This window comes from Castanea sativa, chromosome 8 (assembly GCF_040712315.1).
Source record: "Castanea sativa cultivar Marrone di Chiusa Pesio chromosome 8, ASM4071231v1".
NCBI classification, from domain to species: domain Eukaryota; kingdom Viridiplantae; phylum Streptophyta; class Magnoliopsida; order Fagales; family Fagaceae; genus Castanea; species Castanea sativa.
The window spans coordinates 13752454-13763625 of record NC_134020.1 but is presented as its reverse complement, the minus strand read 5'-3'; the positions used below and the strand labels follow the sequence as shown (position 1 = coordinate 13763625).

The 11172-nt window shown below is 35.0% G+C and overlaps 1 protein-coding gene across 1 annotated transcript; it reads right to left on the bottom strand.

The window, feature by feature from the left end:
* Nucleotides 1-6014: 6014 nt before the first annotated feature.
* Nucleotides 6015-7094, bottom strand: LOC142605896 (uncharacterized). Its single transcript, XM_075777322.1, has one exon. The coding sequence runs from the start codon at nt 7092-7094 to the stop codon at nt 6015-6017; it is 1080 nt and encodes a 359-aa protein (XP_075633437.1).
* Between the last annotated feature and the right edge of the window lie 4078 nt (nt 7095-11172).

Sequence of the window (11172 nt, the reverse complement as noted above, 5' to 3'; positions counted from 1 at the left end):
GTTGGGATGGTGGGATCTACCAAAGTTGATCTACTTCCCATCCTTTGGTGATATATGATCGCTACCGATACAAAACACCCATTTTATTTTATGCCAAGCGTGTTTGTGAAAAACATAAAAGATAGAAGAAAATAGAACGTGATGGAAAAAAAAAAAGAAAAAGAAGAGGACAGCAAAGGTGAATTGAGAAGTTCACATCAGATTCAACTAACTACTGGTTGGATGGATCCCGGTCCTTCATTTACACTTCATCTTTATTTTATTAAAAGTAATACGTCTACAACATTTTCACAATAAATCTTAAGTGATAAGTTGTTACATGCTTTAATTTGAACTACCACTAAAATTACTTACTTAGCTACCAATAACATCTTTCCACTTAAAATTTTTTGTGAAAATATGGTAGATATATCATTTCTCCTATTTTATTCACTTTAAAAAGGTCAATGTGAGCTGCTTTATTGGTCATATGATGGACCATTCAATTGAAACGCAAGGGCAGGAGATTTTCTGTCCTTAAAAAAAAAAAAAAAAATCAATTTAGGATAAATTTTTTAAGAATTTTTAAGATAACTCAACAAATAACAAAATGGAATTATGTTAGGGTTAAGAGGACCACTACTATTGGTCGTCCCATGGACCATTCAATTCGTATGATCCTAATTTTCTAAGGGTAATTGATTTCCTTTCATTTGATAAGCAAACCAATTCATTTTACCCCAAAAATATAATTGACCCTCTTAAGAATTCAATTGATGCAAGTAGGAGGATTGTGTAAAAAATTCGCCTGACCCACTCGCACGCCCAACTTGCTTTGACTCATGGCAAACCACACAGGCTTCTTATGTGAGTTAGTGTGGGTTGGATGGTTTTAATTGTCAAATTAGGGTTTGTTTGGGATCCGCTTATTTTGTTGAAACTAAATTTTTTGTTGTTGAAAGTACTGTAAATAAAGCTATAAGTTAGTTGAAATAGTACAGTGGGATCCATGAATAGTATCAAAAAGTGCAGTGAGGCCCATAAATAGTAGCAAAAATAAGCTGAATAGTAAAATAAGTTAATTTTTTAATCTGAAGCCAAACGGACACTTAGTGGGTTGCTTTGACTTGCTGGTTGAGATTTTTTAAGCCTGTTAAGAATTGACCCACATGCCTACAATTATAAGTAAGCATATTAAAGACACACACACACACACACAAAGACTAGAGGATGCAAAAAGGAAATGGGTAGAAGAGTGCTGAGCATTCTATGGACACATCAAACTAATCCCAAGTGTTCCTTTTGTAATGATTTTGGGGGTAGAGGCTGTTATACATTTAGTAGTCGGATTATGAGTTTGAACGTAATGACTGACTTCTTTCTTGAGACCTTGACCTAATCAAGGAGAGAACGGAGCTGGCCATAACTACACTCGACAACCATCAAAACTCAAAAACAACTAAGGAGAGGGTGATGTCGGAGGAATCATTACCACAGGGCATAGAGGCGGAGGTCATAAGCGTCTATAGATTTTTGATAGAATGAAAAAGACATATATGGTAGAATCATAACCATAGAATACGACCCTCTCGAAATGCATACATTTGCCTCATACACTATGGGGATGGTGAGAAAAAAATATATTTTACATCCTAGAGGGGCTATAATTGGAGATACCATTGTTTCTAGTACAAAATTTCCTATAAAATGCCTTACCTTTGGGTGCGGTTTGAACTATTGATTTATGTAATTGGATGTAACCGATTAGGTTTACAACGAAACCTAGAACTACAAGAACATTCAAACAGGACATTTTAACCTAGGTGACTTTTTCCTAAGGAAAATAATTTTCCAATACAAAGAAGCTAATAGACATGAAATTATGCCTAAATTAGAATTGAGAGTGTCTGACCTCGAGAGATTGGACAGAAGCCTTGGTGTAAAAACTTCTAGAACACTCTCTCTAAATAAAACTCAGATTTTATTGATTAGAGAAAATGAATACAAGAAATTGAGGTATAATACATAGCATCTAATCTTATATATACACTGTCTAAGCAAGCAAAGAAAACAGAAAAACTAACTTCCCCATTTTGGAGGGAAAAGCAGTTACAAGAAAAATCCTATCTATGTATTACACGTCGAGCTCAATCACTAACTGCCTTCTAACTTCCTAAACCACGTGGCATTAGCTCTTCAAAGGAATAGATGAACTGTTCACAGTATGGCATTGCTTCAATCAACTTTAATAACTCCTTGCTAGCCCAAATTGACTTTGCCACTACAATTTGACAATTGCTCCTCTCCTTTTTAACTTGAACTTAGCCATGATGCTTTGGATTTTCCTTTTCAATTTCAACACTCCCCCTTAAGAGAAAAGCTCTTGCTTCTTGCTTCTGTATAACACACTCAGGATATTCAATACTATGAGCAAAGATATTGATGATGCCTAACCTTTTAACCAAACCCAAAAAATTATTGACCCCAAGTGCCTTAGTGAAAACATCTGCTAGTTGATTCTTGGTTGACACATAGAAGGTCTTAACTGCCGCATCCAGAATTCTATTTCTCATATGACAATCTACCTCAATATGTTTTGATCTTTCATGAAACACTAGATTAGCAACAATGTGCAAAGCTGCCTGATTATCACAGTACAACAAGACAGGTTTATTATGCAAAACATGTAAGTCCCTTAATAAGTATAATAACCAAGTCACTTCACATGTTGTGGATCTGTACATTACTTCAGTAGAGGATCTCGAGACTACACTTTGTTTCTTTGACCTCTAGGAAATGAAAGCATTCCTAAGAACACACAATACCCAATGAGAGACTTTTTGGTGTCATGGCATCCTGCCCAGTCTACATCATAGAATGCTTTCAGGTGTAAATCATAATCCATAGGAAAGAAAACTCCTTGTCTCGGTGTGCCCTTGATATACTAAAAAATTCTAGTTGCTGCTTTAATATGTGGCACTCTAGGTTGTGCCAAAAATTGGCTAAGCCTATGCACAACATATGTAATGTCTAGCCTACTCAAAGTCAAATACATTAACTTTCCTATAAGCCTCCTGTACTGACCAAAATCTCTTAACAACTCTCCTTCACCTTTGGATGACTTCAACTGTTGTTCCATAGGTGATTTAATAGGTTTACATCCAATCATTCTTGTTTCTTTAAGAACCTCAAGAGCATATTTTCTCTAATTTGAAGTAATCCCTTTCTCATTTCTTGCAATTTCCAGCCCTAAGAAGTATTTGAGAGAACCAAGATCCTTGATCCCAAACTTCTTATCTAACACTAGCTTTAGGGACGCAACACAAGCTGGATCATTGCCTGTGATGATCATATCATCAACATACATTAGTAATGCAGTGAATAATGTCCCCGTAGACACTTGATTTTACATCCATAATTTAGTTTTGGAAGATGACTAAAATGACCATTTCAAATACCCAAAAATCATAGTTGCATTACATGCATTAAATCATTCATTGCATATCATAAAAATGATCTTGAGATTCTAACAGTCTCAACGGTATGCCTGATTCCCAAATTGGACCGTCGGATTGAAAGATATTACAAGATCAAATGTTCATAGTCTGCATGCATTGTATGCTGGTGAAACCGATCACGTGTGATTAATTGGAATTAATTTTGATTGGTTAAACAATTAAAATTAATTAAATAATTATGTGATTGGTTGTTGGTTTTTGTCAAAAATAAGTTTGGTTGCATAAGGATAAAATGGATATTCAGATAACAAGGGAATTGTTGATAATTAAATCTTTTTAGAATATTTATCTATTAGATAATTATTGCTTTAAGGACTTGATTATCAAAATAAAAGGGATTTATTTTGGAATACAAGTTAAAAACATGTCCAGATGTAGTTTCCAACCCAAGAAATCCCTAAAAGAGAGTACTGAACCAAAGTTAGCAATTGGGCTTGGCACTTGAGAGGGCCAATCGGCATTCTAGGAGTGCCGATCAGCACTTCCTCAAGGCCTGGCCTGGAAATGTTTTGATCAAGATAAAATGCATCAATTTCAAATATTTAGAGATAAAAATTTGGCCTAATTTGTATTTGATCCAATCTAGCTTATTTTTTAAGCACTAAACCTCTATAAATAGGGAACTAAAATAAGAAATTTGAACCCCCTTTTTTGACTTCTCTCTTCCCTTACGTTAAAGAAGTTTTGGAAGCTTTGCTTTAGGAATTTCTTTTCTATTAAGAAGCTTCACTTAAATCCTTAGATATGCACTCTCTTTGATCTCTAGGATAGTTCTCCACTAGTGGATTAAGTTCATGCAGGTATAATTCTAACTTTGTTTCCATAACTTGCTTTCATATATGCTTTATTTTCCATGGATGTGATGTTGTTTCTGTAATTTTTAGATAAACTATGTTTATCATATGTTATTACATGTTCTCCTTCGCTTTCCAAGAATTTTCACATGATTAATTGATGAGCATGCCTAGTTCTAGGATTGAATCTTTCCATAAGATGTGAGATCTGCACTTTTTTCTTTGTGTTTCTCTTAAAACTAAAATTAAATCTGCAATTTTTCTCCATGTTTTTCAAAATTAGAATCAAATCTGCATTTTTCTCTATGTTTTTTTCAAACGAAAACCAGATTTGTATTTTATTTAAAAAATCTGATCAGTATTTTAATTATAAAATATGATCAGTATTTTATTTATAAAATCTGATTTTCATTTTTCCAAATAAAAATCTGCCCTATTTTTTTTAAAAAAAAACCAGATCTGCATTTTTCCAAATAAAAATTTGACTCTTGTTTTCTAAGTAAAAACCAGATCTGTTTTTCTTTCATAAAAAATTGGTGTTTTCAAAGAAATTTTTTTTCCCCACATTTAAAAATCCAAACCAGATCTGAATTTTTATTAAAAATTCATTCTTTTTCTTCTATGAAAACTCAAAATTAAAATTTTCATCAAACATACCCATCAAATCTTTTCACACAAAATAAAATGGTAGATCTAAGGTTCTTAAATAGCATTTTAATCCTAGGTCTAGGATTTGATATGGTATATGTTGTACATCATTTGACATTTTTTATGGGTATTTAATGGTCATTTAAAGTCTTGAAGGTCAGACTCTGTTTGGGCAAGGTGGGTGCCTAACACCTTTCCATCCTATAACTTAGCCTCCAAACCTTATAATTTTAGGTTGGTAGATTTAGTGTCTTATTTTTATTTTGGATAGAATGTAACTAGAAAACAAAGTTTTGTATTTTTCCTTTTTTTATTAGATTGTACCTAGGAATCAAAGCAATGTAAAGTTCTTTCTACCAAGATCTAATTGTTTCCAATCAATAAAGATGCATATTATTCAAGATATATTGTAAATTATAAAGTTTTCTTATTTTACTTATAAAATAAGTGGTGACTCCATAGAATCTTGAAAAGGGAAGATGCCGATACCTAAACCTTTTTTTGAAAGCACCCAAGTTTTCTGGTCTCTCATAGTTCCCTTGGTGTAAACAAAAAGTAAATAATCTGCCTGAGACTGTGTGAAACCAAGTTGCAGGACTGTAGTTGAAAGTTTTGTATTTCACTGCCTAGAGGCTTGCCCTAAGCCATAGAGAGACTTAACCAATTTAGAAACCATAAGAGTGGCTGTCGGAGTGGCAGATGAGGAAACAAACTCCTTATTGTGAAAACCAGGCGGCGAGCTCATATAGACCTCTTCATCAAGATTTCCATGAAGAAAGGAATTATTGATGTCCAACTGATGCAGAGGACAACCCTTGGCAGGCAAGGCAAGCAATACTCGAACTGAAACAGTTTTGGCCACAAGTGAAAAGGTTTCTAGAAAATCAAGACTCTCTCTCTGTGTATAGCCATTGGAAACTAACCTAGCCTTATACCTCTCTATAGTGCCATCAGGGTTGAGCTTCACTTTATAAACCCATTCTCATCCAATGGGTGTCTTACCAGGAGGTAAAGAAGTAAGCTCCCAAGTATGGTTCTTCTCTAGTGCCTGAATCTCTTTGTCCATGGCCTCTCTCTAAATAGGATCCTTAACAGCATGAATGAAATGCTGAGGTTCTTGATGACAAGAACTAATTGCCATAATATAGGACTGGTAATTGGGATCCAAATGAGAGTAGCTTAGAGAATTAGCAATGTCATAAGGAGCGCTAGAAATGTGATCTATAGGAGCTGAACTGTGAGTAGTAGGACAAGAATAGTCTTGTAAGTAAACAAGTGGTTTGTGAGTCCTAGTAGATTTTTTGGTAGGTGTAGGTGGTACTGTTGTAGGTAAGGTAGAATCTGATGATGGTAGAGGGACTAGAGCAGTGGTTAGTGAATCATTAGTAGTATAGGAAGCAATAGGTATGATTGGATTCATGGGCAAATTTGGACTAGAATCATGACTAGAAGAAACAAAAGGAAGGGCATTAACTGTAGTAGGAACATAGTGATCAGAAACAATAAAAGGACTATAAATCTTAGGTATGCTAACAAGAGCGACAAAGGTGTCTTTACAAACTCTGGAAGAAGTAAGAGCATCAATTTCAGAAGTAGTAATAAAAGGATCTAAAAGGTCAGACTCAGTAGTAGCAAAAGGAAAGGTATCTTCATGGAAAACTATATCCCTGGATACAAAAATTGTATTAGTGGACATATCTAGAACCTTGTAACCTTTCACTCTAAAAGGATATCCTAAACAAACACACATTTTAGCTTTAGGTACAAACTTGGACCTGTTATGAGAAAAAGTAGAAGCATAACACAAACAGCCAAAAACTCTTAAATGAGAGTAACTATGAACACGACCAAAAAGAATCTCAAAAGGAGTTTTATGAGATAAGACTGAAGTTGGGACTTTATTTTTGAAATAGACTAGAGCAAGAACACAATGCCCCCAAAACTGTAATGGCAAATGAGATTGAAACTTGAGAGCTCTTACAACATTTAAGATGTATTGATGCTTCCTTTCTACAACAACATTCTGTTGAGGAGTTTCAACACAACTGAGTTGACACAAAATCCCCCTTCGAGCAAAGAAATCTCTCTTTATAAATTCAGTGCCATTATCAGTTTTCATAGTTTTCACCTTTCTAGAAAATTGTGTTTCCACCATTGTGCAAAATTGCTCAAAAATGAATTGTGTTTGGGACTTATGTTTTAGCAAATAAACCTAGGTACATCTAGAACAGTCATCCACAATTGTCAAAAAATACTTGCAACCATCAATAGTAGAAACAGAAAAAGGACCCCATAAGTCACAATGAATCAAATCAAAACATTCATTGGAAATATGAGAACTAGCACTAAAAGGTAATCGTTTTAGTTTGGCAAGAGGATATATATCATAATGGAAATTGTTATTAGAATTGATAAGAGGTATATTATTGTTCTTCATCAAAGCCAATTTGGCATTTGACAAGTGCCCCAAATGAGAATGCCATACATGTGGCTAAACACTATTTGCAGAAAGAACAACAAAAAAAGGAGGTGAAGTTGACTTGCTCTCTTCCAGTAGATAAATACCATTGCATTCCCTACCTAGATCAATCGTGCTCTAGAGAGCAAGGTCCTGGATAAAACATAGATTTTCAAAGAAGATGAGACAACAAAAAACAGATTTGGCTAATTGACTAAATGATATAAGGTTGAAACTAAAAGAAGGAACACAAAGAAAATTGTAAAGAATGAGTCTTTTTGAGATTTTGACAGTCCCTATGTGTGTGACCAAAGGAGTTTCACCATTAGGAAGATTTAAATGTGTGTTTAAGGTAGCAGTGATGGATGTGAAACAAGATACAGAATGTATCATGTGGTCTGTGGTCCCTGTATCTATAACCCAATTAGTGGCATTAAAACTTTCTTTGTTAACAGTATTGGCTGAGAAAATTAAATGTTCTAAAGTAGGTTTGAAAGGCAAGTTAGGGATGATACCTGACATGGTGTTGATGAAATTGGTATTGATGAAATTTCTTATGACTGTGAAGAGGTGGAAGCCATACCAGCAACAATAGTAGTCACACCAGAAACTCTAGAGACCATACTAGAAACTCCATCACCAGTGCTTACATTGGTAGCATGATGACCATCACCAAGATTTGTTCCATTTTTAAGAAAAGCTAGTAACTGCTCACATTGGGCCTTAGAAATAGGACATTGAGTAGATGTAGTTGAAGAATTCTCAGCAACAATGCTTTGGTTGGAAGAAACTTGATTAGCATTGGCATTTGACCTTCCTTTAGGCTTGTATCCAAGTGGATACCCATGAAGTTTATAACACTTATATATAGTGTGCCCAAGCATGTTGCAGTGAGTGCACAAAGGCCTCTCTTTCTTGTTGCCTCCCTTGTTCCAATTGGAATTCCCAGAATTACCTTTGGAATTAGCATACATCGCAATAGAGCTAGGTTGTGGTGAGAAAGAACCTCCATGTCCAATATTCTTGTGTGATACCTCTTGAAGAACCAATACATACACCTTGCTAATTGAAGAAAAAGGCTCAGACATGAGAATCTGACTTCGAAGAGTCTCAAAGTTCTCATTGAGCCCTATCAGGAACCTTATGACATAAGCTTTGTCATGTGAAGTACTCAGAGTCTTCATAGCTTCACAAGAACACTCTGGAAGTGGCTCATAATTGAGCAATTGATCCCAATGCTGCTTGAACCTAGTGAAATAATCTGTTACAAACATCTGATTTTGAGAGGTATGAGAGATCTCCCTTTGCAGATTGTAGATCTTGGGACCATTGCCCTGAGAGAAAAGGTTCTTTAACTTAATCCACATCTCTCTTGCTGTTTCACAGTACATGATGCTTCAAGATTCATCTATGTGCACAGAATTGATCAGCCAAGAGAGAACCATGGTGTTGCAGCTTTACCAATCCTCATACAAAGGTGAATCAATATCTGGCATTGGAATTTTTCCATTCACAAATCCGATCTTTTTCTTGGCAGTGAGAACCAAAACCTTAGCTCTAGACCATGAATGATAGTTCTTCATCCCAAGCAATGGTTGAGTAACCAAAATATTGCTTGGATTCTCGCTATAAATGAGATCGAAAGGATTGGAAGGGATAGACTCAGTATTAGAATTCGAGCCTGGTTGTGTAGACTGATTGTTAGAGGGATTAGAGTGGTTGCTTGCTTCAGGAGATGCCATTGTTGAGCTTCTTAAGCTTTAATGCTCTGATACCATGTAAAAAAAATTCTAAAACACTCTCTCTAAATAAAACATAGATTTTATTGATTAGAGAAATTGAATACAAGCAATTGAGTTTTAATACATAACATCTAATCCTATATGTGCACTATCTAAGCAAGCAAAGAAAATTGAAAAACTAACTTCCCTATTTTGGAAGGAAAAGCAATTACAAGAAAATCCTTTCTAGGTAGTACACATTGTAGGATAATCACATGGAAATACATGTTCGTATCTTATACAAAACATGCACAGTGGAAAAATTAACAAATCTACTTCATTCGCAATTGATAACATGTACTATGTAAGTTTCAGAATCAGAGAACAAGAAAGCGTACCTTGGTGCGGTGAAATTCAAAACCGAAGATTAGAAGCACTTGAGAATACTTTTAATCTTCACTCCAATTCCACTTAATGTCCAAGATGTGTGGTCTCTCAATCAGTTTTCATCAAAGAGAGAATAGGAGAGTGTCCAACACTCACATACAAACCATTTCATTCCTTGTATGAAAACACTTATGAAAAAGTCTCATGAAAACCTTTTTGAAGTACTGTATGTTTCTCTCCTTATATATAACTAATTATCTAATTGGACTAGCCTTTTGGGTCATTCCAATTGGGCTCTTGTGTGTGACTTGGAGTGGGACCAAAAGGGACCAATAAGATATTAGCTCCAATAGGCCTTGGTCATTTCTGTCAACTCTTGACAAGTCCAAAGTTACCATTAACTATATTTAATACCACTATGTATCAAGACTTTATTGTACATGCAATCACTTCATAAAATATTCGCAGTAATACAAAGTTATGAATATAGACTGCTACTTTAAAGATTACTACATTTTAATCCTTGAGTACCCGGTTTAATCCTTTATGTTATTCATTATATATTTACGAAATTCAATTTCATAAAAATATACTCTAGTAACTATTTACTAAAGTAGTTAGGCCTAACATTTGGAATAACAAACTCATTAAACTTACCTCAAGGGAATATTTTGTATCTCCATTAAGAGACTATAAATTCCATCTTGAGAATACATGTTCCATCAACACTAAATGCGACTGCCTAACATACTGAGGTTTTGACCTTGACTAATAGATCTCAATCCTGATATATCAAAGTAACCTACATTTCATGATTAGGTCCATTATTATTTCAGGATTAAGAGTTCATGTAAATAGAAGTCGTGAGTTTATTATTCATTTGACAGTCGTTAGAAGAATAATAAATCTCACAGCGGTCCAGTTCAATATGTTTTAACTCTTAAAACATATCAACATACCAACTAGAAATCTCTATTTCCATGATCAAGACAAATCATCTTAGTTGATATGTTATAGTCTTCATAGAAGAAACGCCCAATTTCATCACCGATTACGAACTACATTTTGAGTTTACAAGGAACTTGTGATTTAATCTTCTATGATTAAATCACATAAATCACATATAATGCATCTTATGGACTAAGATAATGTCCCATTAGTTCATTTATAAATAGTCTCATATAATTAAACAATTTAATTATTTATAACATGCCAATAAATTGGATTTTAGGGCATAAACCCCAACAATCTCCCACTTGCCCTCTGATGGGACTGACGAAGTTAAGCATAGACGAAGCTGCCTTCATGGACGAACATGACCAGTATCCGCGTCATCAGAAAGAGTTAATGCCATTCAATGCTGCCAATAAAGCCCCAACCGTTACGAGACCAGCTGGACGAACCGGTGGAAACGCATTAAAGTCCATAACTCCACCAGAGACGTTATCAGGGGAGTCATTAACACCCCAACGGCTATAATCCCCAAGGGTATATAAAACCCTCGCAACACCAATACAAGGTACGGAGATAGCATCACAACCTGAACTAATTTGTCCTTGATATTTCGATTATTGCCTTCTTTCATACTGACTTTGCCATCGGAGGCGCTGTGGCAGGCACCACACCGGTGACCACTTGAATAAGTTCTTGCTCCCGCAGATTCGTCA

What these genes read in the sequence shown, in the direction of transcription:
- LOC142605896 (XM_075777322.1), bottom strand. Translation starts at nt 7,094, where the DNA reads ATGGTGGAAACACAATTTTCTAGAAAGGTGAAAACTATGAAAACTGAT.